We start from the raw sequence: 23,518 nt of genomic DNA on the forward strand, positions 1-23,518 counted from the left end.
GTATCAGACTCTTGAAATAGATTAAAAAACAATAAACTACAAAATTGTACTTTCAAATCTAAGTTCCCGTTAAATATTTTCTGTTTTCAAAATTCCGGTTAAATGTAATAATAAGACTTGAATAAATATTTTACGGAGATTAAAAGTGCTTGCTTTTGACAAACTTCAAAGATCAAAATTACGCAAGTGATACTAAGTGACTATTTTGATTCTACGGGACCATTTTTGTCATTTCCTCATTAAAAATAAAATAAAATATGTTTTTCCTATAACTATAATCAAATGACAAATATGTTTTATAGATTTTTATTGCCTCACTTTTTGTGGACCACCCCCATGTGGATTTGTAAACCAATTTGCATACTCTCGACTTAAGTAGACATTGGGTCAATTTTGAGCATCAAACAGCAAGACTGAGAATATTCTGACTATTTATAGTGTCCCCCATTTTCTTCAAATGTATATGAAAGTTTAAATGAACAAGACAGAAGACTATTGAAGTTAGATAGCATTATAAGTTGATTGTGACCTTTTAATCATTAAGATTCTCCTTATTGCCTTTATCAATTGTGACTCCTCCATTATTCTCCGATGTGTAGATTAAACACAGGTCGTGAATTTGAACTTTGACATTCTTTATAGACAAAAACCTGATTGCGTGAATAAGGATAGAGTGACAAACCCATTATATTCACCGAATTTCGAACCTTAGGTCAGTGACCCTCGAAAATTTCTCAATTATAGCCTCATAATCATAATTATATGTTCCCTAAAATCTGGATTGATCCGTGTATAATCCATCATACAAGCAAAAAGGATTAAGGAAACTATTCATGGTTATTTTTCTCCCTTTGTGGGTGTTGAGTGTGCTTCCTTCCTCCAGTAGTCCTATGAACATTACTCAATTATTAGCCCTTACTTGATTTTGTCGTGCTATGAAAGCCAAGATTTGACTTTTCAATTAATTATAGTTTTATTTAATTGGTAGAACAAAAAAACACGCATAATTAAACCATTTCTACGAATCATAAAGTAGCAGAATCAAAACTTAGTTCACCAGCCGCAGTGCTATAATTTCTCGTGGACAATGACATAACCAACAAATCATTTTTATATTTGATAATTGGACATATTGTGGACGAAAAATTATGTCGTTCGTGATGATGTCAAGGGAGTCACACAACCTAATTAGAGTAAATGACATTATTAGTTTAGGCTTATGGAAAGGTACAAGTAGCAACTCAACGGATTTCATGATTCACAGTAGCTGTTAAGAGGATTTTAATCAAATTGAGAAATAAGATTAAATAATTTGAAGGGCGAGCATGTTCGTCATTTCCAAAATAAATACCAGATCCAGTATAGCATTATAAGCTGATCTAAGAGTTGATCTGATGCCAATCGGTAACGATAGGTAATAAATTAAATTCTAAAGCATGAAAGAATTAGCCAACCTACCCATTACCCAAAATAAATGTAGACCTCCTACACTAAACCCCCTACCAAAAAGAAAATGACTTATCTACACGGGGATATTAAGGCCGTAGGAGTGTGCTCTAAATCTGTTGCAATGGAAGGAACAACAAAATAACAGAGCTCCTCGCCACACTGCAAGAAGACTACCACTCGTAATGCATAACTCACTACCTCATGATACTAAACTGCCATGTACATGACCAAAGTGGTGTGGCCATTACCCCGTCATCCTTGAGGCATGCTGTGTATTGACTCAAATCTGTAAGCAATAACTCCCCAATCTATGTTGTGCAGTTGATGTCGATCATCCAGTCTGTACAGGAGAAAGTGATCAGCAAGCTGAGGGTCGTCTTCATTTTTCTTTGCTGAATTTGAGTTAATTGACCAGTAAATCAACTAAGCAGGAAACCATTAAGTCTTAAACTAGACTACTTGAATCATCCAGTTCATGTAAATAAGGCATGCATGACAATGGTTCAGTAATTATATGTTTGATTAATACTTGAGTGGAGCAGGCACAAGGACAGGAGAGCAACTAGAACACACACCAACTAGGGAAAGTAGAAAATGAGAAAACAGATAGTCACATAGATTTCGTCAATCAACTTATTTAACAATCTATGGAAACTTTTACAGCATTCCCTGAAATATAGAAGACATGCTTACCATAGGGCATCTAGAGGAAACCGCAGAGACACCACAAAAGTGCAAATCATATATGCCATCAAATAGCAAGCTTTAAGCACTCAACAAATAGACAGAACTAATGGTACTCTAAGAACCTTTCTAACAAACTCATCTGAAGAAGGTGAAGGAAACAAATTTCGACAGATCAAAGCACAGAATTCTCATCACTAGACAAGGAAGTGAACAAGTGAATGGTTTCAGTTACCAACCTACACAAGCAAAGACAGAGAAAGCAGAACTATGGAATAGGCACCCCAAGACAGCCAAGAGAAGAAAAATTAAAAGAGTAGGACATACTTACATTTACATGGCAAGCACAGGGTGATCAAATATATGTAATTTTCAGGAAAGCTGCATAAGGGAAGCTTCTCTCAACCAAAACCAAATCCTTCACTAGCCTCATGGATAGCCAAAAGCAAACGTTCTTGAAGCTGTTCCTTGGAAGTATACTCCGGAAGGTCAAGTTGGTTGAAGCTGAAAGGAAAAGGCAAAAGTGACTGTAAGGGCCACTATAGCTTGCTATAAACTACCACCCAGATTGCAACTACTTGATGATGAGTGAACTACTGATAAGCCTATAATAAGTCTGATATACAAGCACCGACCAGGTATGTGCAGATGGAAGCCTCTCAGGAGCTCCATAAGCTTTGTGAATCTGAAATCTCTGAGGGCCAGAAATCCCTTGCAATGCCTTGAAACCCTCCAAAGGAACCTAAGGCCAACAGCACCCACAATTAATCCCAAAGAAGAAATCCAGAGACATTTAAAGGGAATGTGCATGCACTCTGTAAAACATTCAACGGGCATACAGAATCCTGAACCACCGAACAAAAGGGGAAAGTAGGGTCTTTTTTTACAGATAGAATAGCAGATATACAGGGGAAACAAACATCAATCAGCAATCACACATTAGAGCACCTGAATATATTTGGTTTGCAAAAAAAAGAGGCTCTTATCTCAAGAAAAATTGACTTTGGTATAAAATTCACCTGTACTTGGGTGGGAAAGGAGGGAGGAAGGGGTTCTGTAGGTTTAGTTCCACATCAATAGAAACAAATTCTATCGCCTCTTAGCAGATTCTATATGTGACGAAAAAACCTCTGCTAGTACACAATGGTATCTACTAACCTTGGATGTGCCGGTCACAAATTGCAGAAATCTTGCCATGTCTTCCTTGCTAAAGCCTTTAACAACCTCCCAAAACCACTGAACAGCAGTAGATGCTGCTGTATATCCAGTATATTCAGTGTTGGCCTTCAGATCTTCCACTGTATACAGAATCATGTTAAGAAGCTTCATAGGAAACAAATAGGGTGTATACACAAAGCAATGGTGGAGAAGCATGTCCACTTACTATCAATTTCTGGAAGACCACTTATCAAAAGTTCAAGCTCTTTATCATTGAAAATGGAGATAAGTTCGCCTGGTACCAATTCATTGAAACCTTCAAGGAACGCAGTTATTTGAGGGCGAATAGCATTTGTCAGAATATGGTCAGCAACGAGATCAACATACTCGTGCTTTGTCTCTTCTGTGACCCTTATATTTCTTCCTCCAGGTTTAAGCTCATAATCAGTAACCTTACACATGCAAGATTAAAAAAAAAAAAACTTTAGATATCACCTTAACAGAGTAATCTGACTTTCTCATTTAACTTCTCTCTCTTTTTTTTTTTTTTTTTCTCTGGAAGGAGGGGTTCAAAAATTTATGCATACTAACCTCTGTTTTCTCATAAAGAATGAGTTTTTCCTCATCCGCGTCCATGCTAAAAGTCAAATCTGGTATATCACTCACATCATTCTGGTACAGGAAACCAAGAAACCATCAGAAGTTCCATGGGTGAAATTCTAGATCAGTTAACAAATTACTGCACGTTTATAAAATCTCACCTCAAGCATCCACTTCAAGTTCTTATAGTAATCAGGATCGACAGCCTCTATATCATGATATGTGACCTTTACACCAAGCATATGTTTGTAGAATGACCGGGTAAAATAAACATCCAGCAACTGCCCATCAAATAGTGCTTTGGCAACCTATAAAGAGTATCACGTCAAAGGCTTGAGATTAAGATGTGAAATAAGGATAAAGTCGTAGCTTGGATTTAAAAAAGAGTTCCAGAAGTCCTACCACGCGGCCTACAAATTTGAAGTATGAGAGATGTTCAGTTTGATAAACGGAATTCGGGTTAGGCTGGAAAGTTGCATTATTCCCAACGGTCGTAAACAGCAAAGCTCCTTTGTCAAATATGACCCTTGATAGCAATTGATACCACTCTCTTGTCAAACCACCAGCATCAATACCCTCTTCACCTTGAAAATGCACATTTAACCGTCCTTTCAGGTCTTCTTTGGGTCGCATACGCAACTGATTATAAGAATCCTCCAACACATAAGCCCGCCGAACACTAATTCGCAGAGGACCTGAGAGGTGATGTTCATGCTGCTGCCTTATTCTGGAGCGAAAATAAGCTCTTTTATTGTCAAAATCAATGAGCCGCGGGGCTTTCAGCATCACACAAAGTGATTTCTCCAGTAAGCCAGGGTTCTGCCTGACAAAAGCATTAAGCAAGCGCCGATGCTTTTCCGCGAATCTTACAAATGTTACAGCGCCATCTACCCTTTTATGTGAATCCCCAATAGACTTGGAGGACAACTTGAGTGAAGTACCGGCTAATTCTTTCACTTCTCTTGCAGTTGCATTGATATGATCTTGCTGCATAATAGAGATGTTTGCTTGAAGCTTCTCACACAGAACAAAGAAAGCCTCGATAAAAGGTAACAGCCGCTGAGTTCCAGGAGGCAATGGAGAAGATACAGATGAAGAACCAGCTTCATGTATATGCTCCCCGGTATTAGTACTTGGCATAACTGAAGCAGAAGTGCTCTGCGTGAGCTCCAACTCCATGGCGCCTATGCATTCACTCAGCTCTTCCCATAAAGGTTCTAGTGCAACATTTAACTTCCACATGATGTTATGCTCATCATGCTCCTCCTCCATAGATGTGTCAGTATTGCCATCAGCACAAGCTGTACTTAGTGAACTAAGTGTTTGCAGTACTCGAAGGACTGCAGCTCCAGCCATAGATCCAGCACTCAATCCCAGCATGTGTGTATTCTTAAGTGTGATAAGCTCTTCGACAGCTGAATTGCTCAGCCTTTGAGTCAACTCTGAAAGTTCTGAAATGAAGAACTTCCGATGGGGAGCAGCAACTGAGGCTAGCTTCTTCAACACCTCGCCCGCAAGCATGTAAACTTTGTCTGAAAGCCTAAAAGATATACACTAGAGGTCAAATAGTTGCAGCACAGCATTTAACTTTCAGGAGTGAAAAGGAAAGATAAACAAAAGGGGAAATCGAGGAACAGGAAATGAAAGATCTCAAACCACGAACAAATAGAAACATAAAATATTTAGGCAAATCAAGGTACAGAAATTTTAAATAGAAAAATACCCTTCATGACCAAGAAGACAGCAAAGATTGTGCAAGTCAGACTGTGGCAGCTGCAAGAAGATGTCACGAATGTTTGGGCTTCCATTGGCATCAGATGCAGGGTTGGCAGAACCAGTGCCGCTATCATCTTGAGGGGACTTTATGTCTGGCAATCCAGGATCTTTCTGTATATCACTCATAGTTTCATTGCCAACAGGATTATGAGAACCATCTACTGTTTCATTATGAGAACGGTCTACTGTTTCATTACTAGAACGGTCCACTGTTTCTTCAGAATGAGACTCACACTCCATCTTGGAAGCTGCATTATAGACAACTACTTGAAGGAGGCCCATGACCTACACGGTACATGTAAGGAAACAACAAATATATCTGAGCCAACTATCTCCAAAGACCTAATATTTCAGTAGTATCAAAGCATTTGAGCATAACCTACCTGTTCAAGATGTGCTATGCTGCGCAAAAAAAGTGGTTGGTTCAAGAGCTTGAGAAATAAAACCAATGGAATATCCCTCTTGTTAGAGCTTCCAAAAGCATTTGAGGAATCTCCTCCAACAATTTTTTCCTTGCCTTTGTCCCTCTTGGTTTCCAAACACTTCAAATCTGACCACTCTGGAATAAGCGAGAGCTCAAAGTAGAAAAGAAGACTGGCAACCGCAGAGTGGTTGTTGGCGAGGTAAGTTAAGATCTCCAGAATCCGACGCAATACCAATGGAGGAAGTCCTGGGAAATGACTTAATGGTTAGCAAAAGACCATATGTAAACAGAGACCTACAACGTCACTTTAGAAGAGACAGCTACCATCAAATAGTTGTGATCGGCCATAAACAATACTCGACTGACAGCCATAAAGTCTCTGTGAGTTAATGGTTGTTAAACCACCAACTGCCCCTCCAGTCTCGGGCTTGATAGCTTCAAGAAGAAGGTGGACTAGAACTGCTCTTGTGCTGCTATGCGCACACAAATTCAACAAGAGTCTCTGCAATAGACCTTTCCCAAGAGGCTGAAAACAAATATTGAATGTCTCAGTTCAATATGTTGAGCACAGATCATAAAATATAAATGACCAAAATATTACAACACCAACTACAACTCTACAGAAGCAAGCCTATTGTTTGATGGTAGAAGCATTTTCATTTCAAAGCCATTTGCTCGATTGATGTGAAGCAATTTACCTGCGCTAATCGCAAGAGGCGGATCAACGCTTTCAAGCCATTAGCATCTAAAAGTGGCTCGCCTTCAAGTTCCTTCAACTTCAAACTCTCTGAAAAAGAGGATGAAGCCCTCCGGCCGATTGTAACACCCACGCCCCTGTCCATAACTGTCTGTCTGTCAAATCCCAGCCCATTTCTACGACCATGAAGCCTGTGGCTGCCTCCAAACAAGCTACGTGCTTGGTAATGACTCATAGCTCTGTCCCGAAGCATTTGCGCTTCAGCGAGTAATGGAGATGGCAATGCTGACAAAACAGCTTCTGATGACGTTAACAAAACCTGACAAACACCCAAAATAAGCATAAATAAAATGTTAAAACATTAAAACATTCAGAGGAAAGGGCAAAAAACACTCCAGGTACCGACCTCTTCACGCAGATCAGCTGGAAATGTGGCTATGATTGAAGCATTATCCATTTCCACAGGCTGACCTTCAGTCTGCTGTACGACTCTCTGAGCCCGTTGTTGGGCAAGAACTTCTGCTTGAATATCTGGAGGGAGAGCAGCTAAAAACTCTGGATCGATATCTTCAGCTGTCGGTGCTGTATAAGTTGGAGGTTGAGCCTGAGCCTGCTGCGATGCAAGAACCTCCGCCCGAAGATCTTCAGGTAGTGCCTCTAAAAAGGTTGGATCGATAGCGTTTGGAGTAGAAGCTTCATTATTTAAGCTAGTTTCATCAGTTTGACTAGCGTCTTGAACTTCCTGAAGGTTCTGAGTCACTGATGGTTCCTCAGGCAGAATAGGTAATGGTTGGTCACTCTCCCTTTCTGTTTCTACACCGTGCATATGTATATCAGTATCCTCCTGACCTACAGAAAGATGATGAGCACTGGAATCCAGCATTGCTTCCCCAGAAATTAGCAGTGGCTCATCAGTGGCATGACTGTCTGTTAACGTGGCTGTGTCATTGCGTACATCAGTCGAGGTCATATTGCATATGTTTACATCCCCATCAGCAGTCCTATCATGCATCGCGTTGCCTTCGCCTTGTATAGATGATACAGCATAATCTGCAGTTCTCTCTATGTTATCACTTGGATTTGCATTTCCCTCTCCAATCACCATGCTGCCATGACCATTGTTTGACCTGTCCAAGAGTACATCTTCCATCGGATCAATAGCTTCCGGAAATTCACCTACCTGATCAGCGACAACCTCCGGATTGTGTTCCCTTTCACAAGACTGAACTTCAACTGGTTGATTGGATTCTTGCCCACTACTGTTATGGCGATCATCATTTTGTTGGCCAGCAGTGCTATCACCCTCCATCTGCTGTTGATTCTCACCAACTACAGGTATGTCCTGCTCTCTCTCCAGTAATCCAACAGCAGGATTAGTAGCTGGAGCAATTCTGCTTAGTTGAGAAATGAACTGCTCCTCAACCATCTGTGCAATAGCAGCAGACTGACCGCCCGCTTGGGGTTGACCATCATCAGTCCACCTACCATCACCAGGCCTCCGACCTGGAAAATGTAGAGACTCCAAACCAACAGATAAGTCAACCAAAGGTGGGGGTGCTGCACCACTGAGCCTGTCACTGAAAAGGCTAGACGGCGCACTATCAAATGGGAGTACTGGAGAATCAAAAGTGTAAAAACGAGCTACATCCAGTCTACCAGCAGATAAGGCTTCTGAATCTCTGGACGAGTTCCCAAGAGATGACCAGACAGGAGCAGAGTCACCAGACTGTGATGGCCTCGAGAGAAGAGGATGTTGCAGACCAGTAACTTCAGTAACAGATTGTTCCAAGGAATTTCTAGTTGTTTGGCGGCGGCGCTCAAAGCCAAAGGTCCTGCGAAGACCAAAGAGGTCATCAACATTCCACCCTTCAATTGTCTCACCTCCAACATTAATAAGGCCACCACCTGTTCCAGGTTGCCCTAAAACTTGTAAATGGTCAAGGCCGTCCAAGGCTTCCCTCCACCTAACCTCAATAACGCGATTTTCATGAAACTCATCATCCTCTTCATCAACCATGTCATCATTGTATTCACCTCCCAGGCCAGCATCATCATGCTCTTCCCCATCTGTATCAGCCAGAGACATCAAGCCAGTGCCATCTTCAGCTATATCTTCATCCTCATCCTCACCCTCATCATCATCCTCGTCATCCTCGCCGTCATCTCCCATATCATCATCTTCTTCACCCATTTCATGATGTCCCCTATTCTCAACATGGAAACCCATGCCAATTTGCTCTGTGTCGTTCAAAACACCGTTGTCTTCCATCTCATCACGCATGTAATCCAACCCAAGCTCGAGAGGAGGATTGCCTGCATTTGCTTCTTCTTGCTCAGTTCTCATTTCTTGCTCCATGGACGGGTTTGTAGTCACATTCTCATTGCTGTGATTCTGAGAAGCACTAGCCGGCAGTTGCCCTGCATTTGAATTAGGAACCTCCTGCTGGCCGTTTCCATCTCCACTGGCCTCAATATTTGGAAAGGCTGATATTGTATTCACCTGATTATCCGACCTACCATTAAGGGCAGTTGACTTTTTCTTGTTCACAGAATCAGTTTTAAAAAGTTGCTCACTAGCATTGGCAGCCCTTGTTAGGCTTTCCAGTGTTTTAAGAATCAGATTCACAACTTTCGGAGCATCAGGGTGATCCAAATCAATTGCTTGAAGGACACCAGATAAGCACTGGACCAAGCCTCCATCTATCATGCTTTTGGCTATGTCTGGAGAACAACCAGAACCGGGTAGGTCGCCTGAGGATGAGTTCTTGGACAAAATGGAGTATGCCAGATCAACAAAAGCACGGACCTTTTTATCTGGCAATAAGCTGCTACAAGCAGAGTTGCTTTCAGACTTTACAAATGAAGACAAGGCTTTCACAAGTTCATTAATAACCCTCCTACGACCTTCACTAGATCTGCCAGACAAAACTACCAGAAACCATGAAGCTTTTTCGGACAGCTTATCTCTCCATTCATCAGGGCCTGCAGATTTATCGATTGAAAGGGGAAGAAGCCGTTGCAAAACATGATGGATAATACCACCATGACCAGTATTCTCCGGCTGATGGGATCCCCGAAGTTGACACATCTCCAGATCCCTTCTCAGGATAACCCCAAGAGCATGTACATACATCATAAGAATGTCACTCAATAATTTGAGTACAAAAGTAACTTTAGCAAGCCCTGCTGATTTCTCTGATACATTGTCAGACTGAACCTCCCGCACCTCATCAACCTTTGATTTCCCCTTTACTTTGACTATGGGCTCATCAACCTCCATAGCACAGGCGCTTCCCATACAATCTTCTCCCAATCCCTGTGTAGGAAATGCTGCTACTATTTCAAGAAGATGATCAATTACCTGAGAAATATTTGCAGGGATCTTTTTGTGGCCTTTAGAACACTTTCCTGATCCATCATGGGCTTTATTTTCAGAAATTCGCACACACTCGTTAGAAGGTCCAAACTCGACAGATGTTTTACCTTTATCTTTCTCTCTCTCCTTGTCTCTCTCTTTTGATAAGACAATGATAGATCTCCCTCCAGATGATTCGAGCTGGCAAACTGCACCTGCAGCTTTCACGAAGACTCCAGGGTCTCGACATATCACAGGTGCCATTGAAGTTAAAAATGTTTTAACAGAAGTGCGACCAGCATGACGACTTCCACTAAGGGTCTGCCGTATCTCCATCTCCATGGCTGTTTGCAGGGTCTGAGGATCTTCAAGAAGATGTCTAACAATGGCAGATGCCAAGGTGTCATATCCGGGGAAGTAACAAGATCTTGGGAGATCAAAAAGAGAAGCCATTCCTCCATTTTCAAGAAACTGAATGGCAAAAGCATGTGTTTTTGTCAAACGTGCACAAAGCTGTAGAGCAGCCTGCATAACCATGGCTGGTGCATGTTGTTTAACCAAGTCACAAGCAAAATCAAGCACCCTACGACTCTCCTCTATGCTCAAAAAACCTGTAGGTTTCCCAAATATTTTCTCAAAACCAGTGGACGATTCATCATCCTGGGAGACTAGAGTTGACTTCTTCTCAGTAACTGCTTCAGCATCTTGGGATGGGAGATGCTCTTCTAAAGATTCTGGTAAAGATGCAGCTATGACTCTTTCAGTTTCATCACCAGAGATTTTAGGCCTGGTTTGCAACAGATTAAATAAGATTAGCAGCAGTGCACTGATGCATCTAGGAACCCTAATCTCATTTTCAGCTCCAGCCTTGAACTTCATCAATATTTCAAGTACTACAGAGACAATTTCATTCTTTGCTGCAATTTCCCGTATATTTTCATCTTCAGATAGAAGCAATGCCAAAGTATGTGTTATCATACATAAGGCACCAGAGTCCCTGGAAAATTCCAGCTGGCAATCTTTCAACTGGTGAATCAGATATGAAATCACTTTTGCACGATCTTCTCCTTTGTTCCGACTGCAAAGAGTCACAAGTAAATCCATTAACGGAAAAGCAATTGAGTCTGTGCTCTGAAACAGCTTAATTGTTGCAGCAAGGACATCTTCAACAGGTGGTGGCTTCGTTTGTTGTTCTTCAGATAGAACCTCTACCGATCTATCAACGTTTTCAGCTTTAGAAGAGTCTGATGAATTCCCAAGTGACAAAGCTAGTGCACGAGCCAACTCATCTTCTTCTTGAGCAGGATCGTCAGCATGACTAAACAACCACTCCATAGCCATCTCCACACTATTCGTTTCAACTCGTCTTAATGCCTCCTCAGCTCTTGCTCTTGAAAAGCCCATATCAACAATGGTAGAAATAGTAGCCTCATCAGGTGGAGGAGCCACTGCACGTGGGTTTGCAGAACTTGATGACCCACTGCGATTTCGTTTCACATCCCCAACACCACAGTAGATGTAAGTTATAAGCATAATGATAGAATTAATAAACCCGGGATTACAACTGGGGAACATCTGATGGTTCCAAATGGGAAGTACAACATCTAGAACCTGAGACTGCAGCATACGGACAAACACTTCTGGGTCTCTTGGAACAGGAAACAACCCAATAGACAAACCGACAGCAACTGGCTGAACAAGGAGCTGCGCTTGGGATGTTGAGGTTGGAGACAACAGCAAAGCTGAATTGACAAAATATTCAAGCAAACGGCAATAGCTCTGCAGAGTACTAAGAAGCCACGAACTGTGAGATAACCTGTTTTCCTCACCACTATTTTCAGGAACCATTCCAGATGTCAGTACAGAATAGGGAAGTGTCCACAACAACTGACTGGTTGCTTCAAATGTTGTTAGAAGCTCCTTAAAGGTTCCTTGGGCATAGAAATTGTTAATCATGGATGCATAACAGGTACGCCGCCTGGCATCAAATGTTAGGGTCAGCATATCATCCACAACCTTACCAAGATATCGACACTTGACAGAAGGTGGTATATCAAGCGCAGCAGCATCTGGATATCCTGAGAAACCAAGAGCCTCGAGAAAAACTTTGGCCAAGGCAGTTCCTATGCTCTTTGAAGCTGAACTTAGAGATCCTGTTTCAGTTCTCCGACGATTTGGAGATGTAAATCCTTTAACAAGAGCCATAAAGAAAGAACGCATGCTAGAAGCAAGCTTGTTCAGAATTTCTAAAACCAGAACACTGGGAGTTTTTTTCTTCACCTCCTGGATTGTACTCTCCACAACACTGGGAGCAACTTCAGAATCAACTTGTAAACTTTCCAAATGCCTACCGGTCCTTCCACCACGAATTCGTGCTAAACCATGTCTACTACGACGATTAAAACCTTCACTTGAACGAATTACAGAAAGAAACTCACGTTCTACCCCCCATTGAGAGTGAGAACTATTCCTGATAGAAACAGGATTCATGTATCTAACTGAAGGAATATTAGTCTCCTCATCACTGTCTCTAGCTCCTATATTGGAAGAACCTGCTTCTACATTTTGAGGCTCTACTTCCACGTTCTGTTTCTCATCCACCTTAGAATCACAACACAAGGAGATTTGCCAAAGTACTTCCTTATACGCTCTCCCAAGATCCTTTAAGACATCAGCATCCGTAGTTCCTAACTCAGAAACCACAGTAGTACTTCCCTTCAACAAAGAATTGGAGAGAGATAAAATACCTTCAAGACTTGAAAGGTTCTTCAACACAGTTATCCTCTTAGCAGATTCCACCTTTACAAGCTGAGATCCTCGAATTTGAACTATAAGTTCATTCGTTAACTTCAAATGTTCACTTAAAAATGAACAGACTGCACGAGCAAGAGAAGCAGAATGCTGTGGAGAGAAATTCTTAAATGCAACAGATAAGGTCTGACCCACAGAAACAGATAGTGGCAAGGCAGGCAAAGTGAACAGCTGCAGAACAGCTTCAATTCCTTTCTTCTCAACAAAAATACGGCATGTATCAGAATTCTGAAGAATTGTTTCAAGCAGACGAGCAGCATTGCCTATACATTCAGGAAGAAAAGACTCGATGTTTGGTACCAAAGAATCATAAGACGGTTCGACATGCTCCAAACCTTTAGCCTTTTGTGAGTCTTGCTCAGGCAAAACCACACCCCTATCCTCACCTTCAGTTTCCATTGGAACAGGGTTAGAAGAACTAGGACTGTCGGCTGAGGGTGAAATAGCTTCTGGAACAGATCCAAGTTTTGCAATCTCCTCCAAGATCTCAATCATAGTTTCCACTCCAGGTCCGCGCAATGATGCGGTGTGCCGCATTAGTTCATCCAGGCCACTAGACAAAGATCCAGTGGTATCTCCACTAAGGGCTCTGACATATGTTTTTGAAGTGAAAATTTTTACAAAACACCTCAAAGCATTGCGATCTTTCACAGCCTGAAGGCCATTGTTATTCAAGCACAACGCATCTAAACACTGAGGTATGCAACTGATAGCTTCTGCAGAGCCAACAACCCCATCCATAATGGCATCAATGAAGGCAGAAGGAAGACCAGCTGCTTCCAATACAGGGAAGCAGGTGGGATCTTTGTGAATAAGATCACTCATCACAGTTGCAGCAAGATGAAACACTCCACCACCAAAATCCTTAGCTCTTCTGAAGATTATGCTCAAGCATTGAGGCAACAAGCTCTCCTCTGAACCATAAATACGAGAAGTGGTTCCAGGAGCATAGGTTCCCAGAGATATGGCACGTAGTAAAGCTTTCATCAGTAATCGCCGATGATAAGCAACCAACACATCAGAATAAAGAGCCTGCATACTGTCTAGCTCGGAAGAAGTACCAGCAACAATCTGCGAACTATTAAAGTCAGAACTTTCGAGATCACTACTAGCAGTTGGCAGCTTTACACCATTTTCAACACGAGAAACTTCTACATTAAGGCGTGCTATGGTGTCATCCAAACCTCCCAAATCTCTGAATAGAGCAGCAGCTGGATTACTATAGTCCATGAATGCCTCTAGAACATGAACAGCCATGCTAACTAAATGCAAGTGTTGAGGATCCGAATCTTTAAGTAACGGTAGAAGTGTAGGGATGAACCCTGCTTCTCGCATGGCTGAGCAACCAGATGAAGATGAGACCAAAATGGTAACAAGAGATAACAAAGCCTCAGCGAAAAGGACAGACCATTTTGAGGAGTTACTAACAATGGAATCAATGGCCTTTTGCATAAGGCTGGAAAGAATGCCACGATGCCCCCCAGATGTTACAGCTGTCAAAACACTTGGCTGGCGTGACCGATCTTGACAGAGAGCAACCAAGGAAACAAGAGCCAAAATTCTAATCTTCTCGGGAACCGCGTCTTCATGGCTCAATAAGGTAACCAGCTCATTAATGAACTCTGGTTCACTGTTGAAGAACGAAACCAAATCATCTGAATCACTGCATGCTTGAACAAGAGCTATAAATGCATAGAGGCGTATGCAAGTGTACTGTTGTCGAGAAGCTGGGGAACTGAATGCCCTAGCATACCGCAATCTTGTCAAAAGAGGAAATCTCAAACTAGGAGGAACCTTGTATTGTAAGATTAAATTGTTCAAAAGTTCAAGATCGGACTCTTTTCTGTTGTCAATGTTAGGCAAATGGATGATCTGTAAACCAATGGGAGCAGTGGGCTCATCTGAAGATTCAGTTGCATAGAATTCAAAATGTAAGGTGCAACCTAACTCATTAGCACTTGCATCAGAGCTGTCCTGCAGAGCACACGCAATTAACCCAAGGCCTTCTTCTTTTCCTCCCCAACCCTGTGCAAGAGCGAACAGCTTTGAATTAAGAGAAGCATCTCTAATGACATATTTCCCTATTGTTTTCTTCAAAAAGGCAGCCAAAGTTTGCAAACACGCCTCAACCACATCCGCATCAGTGGAAGCAAGCAACGCTGACAAGTGATGCTGCACAACCCAAAAAACAAAAAAAATCAAATTCAAAATAATATAAAAATTTCGTGATGTGTGTTGGGGACGCTATTGAAAACACCTACATTTTTTACCAGATCAAGAGCAAAGATGGAGACGGAAACAGTTCTAAGACATTAATATACATTATTTTATTCAGAGTAGATAGGTACTTTCTACATCTGAGAGTCAGTTCAGAAACTAAACTGAATTATTCCCCCTTAGGCATACAAGTTTATCAACAATACCACCTCAAGATGTATCACTTCTAACCCATGTAAAGCCACTTTACTTTGCTAAGCATAAGACGAGAAGCTTTAAAACCCCTTATCTTTGCATCCACTGTTCACATGTTACATAATAAAGAAAAGGAACTTATAATAACTCCGCCAACTTAAAGCTAGGAAGGATACAAAACTGTCTTCAAAAAGAAACCAGAATACAACAAGACATGCACCTCCCAAGGAAATAGAGCCTGGAAACATTACATTCTGTAGTTTATTCCTATTGATGACTAGAAGGAACTAATTGGCTTGCTAATGTCTTTAAACTTCACAGCTTATTTTATTATAAGGTAAACGATTTTAAATTTTACAGCTTATACCCTTGTATTACACCATCGCATGATTTAACTCCATTTTTATTTACCAAATCACATATTTGCTATCGTTGTAAAAGATCCTAGAGACTCCATATCTGCTATTCTCCAAAAGCATCCTCCTCTAAACCGCCTTGTTTCATTTCAATAGTGAAATCGGAGGACCAATATTTTTTCTTTATTTAAAAATTGTAAAATCTTTTATGACCATAGAACTAGAATAATGCTGAGCATATCATACCATTGTCCAAAAAAAAAAAAAAATGCCGAGCATTTTACACTAGAGGAAGAAATAATGATTCAGCAGTAATCAAGCTTTGCAAGAAGATCAGAATTGGTATCTTGGCAAACAAGCTCAGTACAACGACCATCACCTCAACAAATAGTCCTTTCTTCTATTTACTTTTTTTTTAGGGAAGTCTCTAACACTACAGAATAAATTTCTTTATGCCAAGGGTCCCTACCAGCTAAAAAGAAATAACCTGTGGTACTAAGGAAGCATGCTAACTTCAAATCACAAAGAACAGGGCAATATGCAGTCACACAGAAAGCTAATTATATTCTTTTAGAATTATTAAAATCAGGAGCAACAAAATGAAAAGAGCCGCTTTAGGCATCTTCAGTACCTCATATGAGCTGTAGAAATGCTTATTTGTGCAGTTCTCCAATATTATCCTTATAACACGAAGGACCTGGAGGACAGCTTCCCTTGGGAATTGAGGATCAGATTCCAAAAAGTGGTCATCAAATTGCAAATCCTTCCTAGTCTTAATGTATTTCTCAAAAAATGTATCAAAGTGATTAAAGAGATCAACCCAATGATAAAAATCTCCCTGCATACACATGAGTAAGAAAAGGGAAAATAAGTTAAGAAAGGAGAAGACGTGCATGAGGGGGGAATAATATTAACATCGTCAACATGAAATCTGTATAGGTACCTTATCAAACTCCCAAACAAAACTTTTCAAGGGTTCTTCTATGTTCTCTAATGGAGTAGCAGTGACGCTACTGATAAATGATCGGATCTTTGGAGGCTGAAAAAGGAAAGGCAAAAACAAAGTGATCAGTGCACATTTAAATTTCTTTTAAGCAGTAGAAGTTAAACATAACGCCGGCACCTTTCAAACAAACATCACGAAACCAGCCATGGAATATTTTGCTTCAAGAGGATGTCTTTCAATAAATTACTCAACTAAATTTTGGAACTTTGATAATAAGCCTGATTGGAGTAAATTAATGAGCAAACACCAATAAACTGTATTTTGTAAACTATAGATAAAAGAAGATTTTGGGATGTCAAGTCAAAAACATATCAGCCTGACGAGCCTGACAAAGCAACTTCTACGATTAGTAAATTGCACCGGTCATTTTTTTTTTTTGAAGAAGTTCAAAATGCAGATATCTATAACCTTATAAGCAATCACAACAAATCAAAATCCGAGACTTGCTGTGATTTGAAAAGAAAAGGGAATGATGTTCAAATTACTAAATCCACATATAAAATGTGACTCTCGTCAAGAAAAATATGGTATTCAACCTCGATTAACCGCCATGTGAGTATCGGGATGCATGCCTAACAGAAAACCCCTTGCGCTCCAACCAGTTGAGAAGTTCAGTTTCAACTCCGGAAAACCATAAACTTATAACATATCAATCAATCCACTACTCCTCGACAGCAAAACATTTGGGGCCAGCTATATGGAATGTCTATATCTAGTCGGTATATTCCCGCCCATTCCATAAAGCTTAATCACATGTAATCAAAAAGTTCTAAGGACATGTCTAGTCATATTAACTAAATTATTAACAAAATTCAACTCGTGATGTCAAAAGAAAGCATCAACTTTATAAGCATAACTTATAACATATCAATCAATCAACTACTCCTCGATAGCAAAACATTTTGGGCCAGCTATATGAAATGTCTATATCTATTCGTTACATTCCTGGCACATTCCATAAAGCTTAATAACATATAATCGAAAAATTCCAAGGACATGTCTAGTTAGTTGGATCAAATAAATTATTTACAAAATTCAGCTCGTGATGTCTAAAAAAGCTTGTAACAATCAATCAATCAACTACTCCTCGATAGCAAACCTTTTGAGCTCAGCTATATATGAAATGCCTATATAGACATTCAATCCATTCTCGGCCCATTCCTTAAAGCTTAACTTAATCAAAAAATTCTGAGGACATGTCTACTAGCTAGATTAAATAAATTAGTTAACAAAATTCAAGTCATGATGTCTTAAAAACGTCACCTATATAAACATGAGATAACTTTGTTACGAGATAAGCTAACATCAAAACAAAAAAACTCGGAAAAAATGCTATATGAAATGTCTATCTATTCAATCTATTCACATCCCATTCCCTAAAGCTTGATAACACACAATCAAAAAATTCTAAGCACATGTCTAGTCAGATTCAATTAAACTTCTAACAAAATTCAACTCATGATATCTATAAAAACATCAACTTTATAAACGAGATAAGCTAACACCAAAAAATTCACCAAGTAATCTTCCCATCAATTTACATCTAATTAGTACATCAGAAAAGCTTAATAACATATAATCAAAAAATTCTAGGGACATGTCTAGTTAGATTAAATAAATTATTAACAAATTCAACTCATGATGTCTCATCAACTTTATAAACGAGATCAGCTAACACCAAAACAACCATAAAAATATAAAAATAAAAATAAAAACTCGAAAATAATCACGCTTCCAATCAATTTATGCCGAATTAGTATATCATAAAAGCTTAAAAACGTATAATGAAAAGATTCAAAGGACATGTCTAGTTAGATTAATTAGATTATTAACAAAATTCAACTCCTGATGTCTAAACCACATCAATTTTATAAGAAAAATCACCAAGTAATCCCGTTGCCAATCAATTTAGGTCGAATTAGTATGATCAGAAATTAAAACAGACACGCATATACATATATCACTAACCACTTCTACGGCCCATTCCATAAAGCTTAATAACATATAATTAAAAGGCTCTAAGGACAAGTCTAGTTAGGTTAAATAAAATTATTCACAAAATTCAACTCCTGATATCTATAAAACCATCAATTTTATAAACGAAATAAGCTAACATTAAAACAACCCTAAGAAAAAACTCGAAAAACCTACCAAGTAATCGCGCTTCCAATCAATTTAGGCCCAGCTATATGAAATGTAATATATCTATCCGATATATTCTCAGCCCATTCCATAAAGCTTAAAACATATGATCAAAATACTCTAATGACATGTATAGTTAGATTAAATAAAATTATTCACAGAATTCAACTCGTGATGTCTAAAAAACATCAACTTTATAAGAAAACTTGAAAACAAATCGCGCTTCCAATCAATTTACATCAAATTAGTATGATCAGAAATTAAAACACAGATAAACCATTGGTTGAAACCAGTGTTTTCAAAGGCAGAGGTGTAAGGCGGGGCGTTTTACATACGCCTCGACGAGGCGTAAGCCTCGAGGCACGGGCCGTAAGCCCCATGGGTATTCAATTTTTAGTATTTCTTAAAATAATATAATTACAATAAATATTTTTAAATAGGTAAAATTACATAAAAAAATAAAGGAAAACTGTAAATAAATGAAATGTATATATATATATATATATATATATACACACACACATATACAATAAATATTTTTAAATAGGTAAAATTACATAAAAAAATAAAGGAAAACTGTAAATAAATGAAATGTATATTAATAAAGGAAAACTGTAAATAAATGAAATGTATATATATATATATACATTTCATTTATTTACAGTTTTCCTTTATTTTTTTATGTAATTTTACCTATTTAAAAATATTTATTGTATATGTGTGTGTGTATATATATATATATATATATATATATATATATATGTGTGTGTGTGTGTGCGCGCGCGCGCGCTTGATCCTCACAAAAAAATGATCAAAGCCCATTATACACCACTTATAACTTGTAATTATATATAACATAATTTTACAAGTATAAACAATACAATGAAATAAAAGCTATTATGAAATGCAAAACAATTCTAACATTTTAACTTTCAAACACGGAAAAAAACACAGTTTCTTAAAACACTATTACTATCATACTATTCATTTTATCTCCCTATAAGCAAATAATCAATAAAATTTATCAGTATTACAATTAAAACATAACTTCTTCATGAACAAAAAATAAAATTATATGATAATTCTGATACATATATGACCAATGACAAGTGAAAATGTACAATTCCGCTATGTGTTTTTTTTTAAAAAGAATAAGTGATATTCACCCTCACGACGTTCTCAAATAGTAATTATCCAATACTACGACTTGTTATATGAGTTACACCCAATCTTCTATTTCTATAGATGAAAAACTATTAAGTATCATTATTTTGTTAAACAATTATGAGGGTGAATGATTTTAATTAAGGAATTTAAAATAAAATTTGTGTAAGAACTGTTAGGCGAGCCCTGGGCGTTGGGCGTTAGGCGTGTTTAGGGCGTAAGGTTAGGCGCTTAGGGCATAAGCCTCATAGGAACTAAGCCCCGCACGTTAGCCCCAGGACGTTTTGCCACTGCCCTGCCCCGTGGCGAGCCCCGGGGCGAGTCCTGACACTGCCTTTTAAAACAATGGTTGAAACTAACCGATCAAATTCGATCAAATTAAATTGGAGAAGTTGAATTAAAAACGTCACCTTTATAAACATGAGAGATAGTTTCCTTGCGAGATAAGCTTAACACCAAAAAAATCACCAGTAATCGTGCTTCCAATCAATTTAAGTCGAATTAGTATGAAATGTCTATATCTATTCGATATATTCTCGCCCCACTCCATAAAAGCTAAATAAAATATAATCAAAAAATTCCAAGGACATGTCTATTAGATTAATCATCAAAATTCAACTCGTTATGTCTTAAAAAAACATCAACTTTATAAGCTAACACCAACAAAAACATAAAAAATAGCGTTAAATTAATAAATTGATTAACAAAATTCAAGTCGTGATGTCTAAAAAGCATCAACTTTACAAGCTAACACCGACAAAAACATAAAAAATCGCGTTAAATTAATAAATTAACAAAATTCAAGTCGTGATGTCTAAAAAACTTTATAAGCTAACACCAAAACAGCCACAAAAAAATAAAAATAAAAAAAACACTCGAATTATCACGGTTCGAATCAATTTAGGTCGAATTAGTATGATCAGAAATTAAAACATAGACAAACATGTTATTTAAAAGTTCTAGGACATGTCTAGTTATTAAATTAAATAAATTCTTAACAAAAATCAACTTGTGATGTCTAAAAAACATCAACTTTATAAACTAAACATCAACTTTATAAACTAACACCAAAACAACCATAAAAAAACTCGAAAAATACACCAATTCCAATCAATTCAGGTCAGAAATTAAAACATAAGACACACAGATACATATATCACTAACCACTTCTACGGCCCATTCCATAAAAACTTAATAACATATAATCAAATAATTCTAAGGACATTTCTAGTTAAATTAAACGAATTATTAACAAAATTCAACTCGTGATGTCTAAAAACATCAACTTTATAAACTAACACCAAAACAACCATAAAAAAAAAAAACTCGAAAACATCACTAATTCCAATAAATTTAGGTCAAATTAGTATGATCAGAAATTAAAACACAAAAAAAATATATAAAACTAACCACTTCGACGGCCCTCCTTCGCTTTAACTTCATGTCGAAATCAACCAAGTGATGAAACCATTAGTTAAAACTAACCGATTAATTAATCGATCCAATAATAAATTCGATAAATTGAGGGTTAAGAACAATCAAAAAGTGATTTTAGATTGAGGTTTTTATGAAGATCGTATCGGGTTTGGATATCTAGGGTTTTTTCAAAAGGGTTTACTTGGTAACTAAGGAGAGATTGAAGAAAAAAACAAGGAAAGATAGAAGCTGTGGAGTGTCGTCACTTGCAATCTGTATATATATAGGAATTCCAAAAGGATTTTTTTTTGAGATAAATTAGGGATTTTTTTGCATAAAGGGAAAACAAATTTTATTTTATTTTATTTTGTATTTCAGGTGAAATGAATGCGGATAGAATCTGGGAAATATTAAATTAGAGGGATAGAAAATATTTTTATTTTTATTTTTCTCTCGATTTTGATTTTCATATACTAATAATTTAATATAAATACCACAAGATGTTTTTCCATCAATAATGGCTCATACTAAAACTCTCTAACCCGAAATATTCCTTACGAAGGAATACTTATCATTTTATGATAACTTATGGGAATGAGTAGAAAAGTTTAGTTTAAAAATAAGTGATATTTAGATTTTTATATACTAATAATTTAATAAAAATACCACAAAATCTATTATATTATACTATATAAGTTTTTTGCTTGAATTATAATATTGTTGTAGAATTTACCTAAAAATATTATGTTGGTTTAGCCATTTTTTGGATTCAATATAAATCTTATAGTTGTAAAATCTATTGGATACAATTTTTTTACATTTTGCTTGTATTGTCTAATCAAAGTCACTTACCATATCATGGCTTCACGCGTAAGGAATGGCGTTGAGGAATTGCTTAATGGTTAAGTAGTTTGGTCAATGAAAGAGTCACTCTTAAAACAATTTTAAAACAATGCAAGATGCTCTACTACTTAATGGTTTGTGTTGAAAGAATAATTATGATCCCTTTACCTTCAAATGGAGGTATTCATGTCAAATAATGAGATTACATAATCTTTTGGTAATAAAAGTTTTAAATATTGCTATGTGATCCCTTTACTAAACAATAATAAACTAGAAATAGAAATATACTAAAGAGCCCGTTTGGATTGGCTATAAGCTGTTTTCAGCTTTTTTGAGTGTTTGGCTGGTCAGCTTAAAGTCATTTTGTGCTTAAAATAAACTCAAAAAAATAATTGGGCTCATTTGACTTAGAGCCCGTTTGGATTGGCTTATAAGTTGCTTATAAGCTGTTTTCAGATTTTTTTGAGTGTTTGGTTGGCCAGCTTAAAGTCATTTTGTGCTTAAAATAAGCTCAAAAAAATAATTGGGCCCATTTGACTTAACTTATCTAAAGCAGCTTATAAGCCAAAAAAAATAAGTTAGACTACCCAACTTATTTTTTTTAGCTTATAAGCCAATTGCCTATCCAAACAGGCTCTTAGCTTATCTAAAGCAGCTTATAAGCCAAAAAAAATAAGTTAGATCCAAACAGGCTCTAAGACATAAATATAATTATCGCAAAATTGAGTATGGTACAGACTTATCAATGCTTTACAATTAATAAATTACTATTACGAATATCTAGTTTGTTTGGCCAAGCTTATTTTTCCCTAAAAATATTTATTTATTTCCAACAAGCGCTTATTTTTTAAAAAAAAAGAGGTTTTTGGCCAAATTTTTGGGAGAAAATAAATGCTCAGGGAGAACAGCAGAAGCAGTTTTTTCAGAAGATAAAAAAAATTGTTTTTGCCCAAAATTACCTTTTTGAAAAGCACTTTTGAGAAAAATACACTTAAAAATATTTTTTAAAAACTTGGTCAAATACTAATTGTTGCTCAAAAGTGTTTTTAAAATTAATTGATCAAATACAAACTACTTTTCGTCAAAAGTACTTTAAAAGTGTTTTTTAAAATAATCTGATTTTAGAAGCTTGACCAAACAGGCTATTAGGTGCACATGAGGATGACGCAATGGCGTTGACACGAAAATAGATCCAACCAACAAAGCAAATAAATAATGGACAAGT

At 37.7% G+C, this 23,518-nt stretch overlaps 1 protein-coding gene across 3 annotated transcripts; it reads right to left on the bottom strand.

Moving 5' to 3' along the window:
* Positions 1-1,279: 1,279 nt before the first annotated feature.
* On the bottom strand, positions 1,280-21,712 carry LOC132616848 (E3 ubiquitin-protein ligase UPL1-like). 3 transcript variants are annotated; one of them, XR_009573426.1, is made up of 16 exons: positions 21,445-21,711; positions 16,666-16,761; positions 16,354-16,560; positions 7,195-15,126; positions 6,790-7,107; positions 6,416-6,617; positions 6,051-6,337; positions 5,615-5,952; positions 4,294-5,431; positions 4,053-4,199; positions 3,883-3,963; positions 3,518-3,743; positions 3,292-3,431; positions 2,769-2,875; positions 2,465-2,637; positions 1,280-1,789 (listed from the first exon to the last, which is right to left on the bottom strand). XR_009573426.1 is itself a non-coding variant. In XM_060331577.1 (15 exons), the coding sequence occupies exons 1-15, from the start codon at positions 21,475-21,477 to the stop codon at positions 2,535-2,537; spliced, it is 11,355 nt and encodes a 3,784-aa protein (XP_060187560.1). In that variant the 5' UTR covers positions 21,478-21,712; the 3' UTR covers positions 2,460-2,534. The 3 variants fall into 3 exon arrangements, 1 of the variants encoding a protein (XP_060187560.1); XR_009573427.1 differs by having other exon boundaries at positions 1,280-1,841; XM_060331577.1 differs by lacking the exon at positions 1,280-1,789 and having other exon boundaries at positions 2,460-2,637; positions 21,445-21,712.
* Between the last annotated feature and the right edge of the window lie 1,806 nt (positions 21,713-23,518).

The sequence above is a fragment of the Lycium barbarum genome, chromosome 11 (genome assembly GCF_019175385.1).
Source record: "Lycium barbarum isolate Lr01 chromosome 11, ASM1917538v2, whole genome shotgun sequence".
Lineage (NCBI taxonomy): Eukaryota > Viridiplantae > Streptophyta > Magnoliopsida > Solanales > Solanaceae > Lycium > Lycium barbarum.

Bases quoted from the DNA above. Each gene is read 5' to 3' on its own strand.
- LOC132616848 (XM_060331577.1), bottom strand. From the start codon at position 21,477: ATGAAGTTAAAGCGAAGGAGGGCCGTCGAAGTG. The intron at 6,618-6,789 runs GTAAATTGCTTC...ATTTGTTTTCAG, and splicing joins GCCTCTTGCGATTAGCGCAG to CCTCTTGGGAAAGGTCTATT. The intron at 2,876-3,291 runs GTTAGTAGATAC...TGTTGGCCTTAG, and splicing joins TTGTGACCGGCACATCCAAG to GTTCCTTTGGAGGGTTTCAA.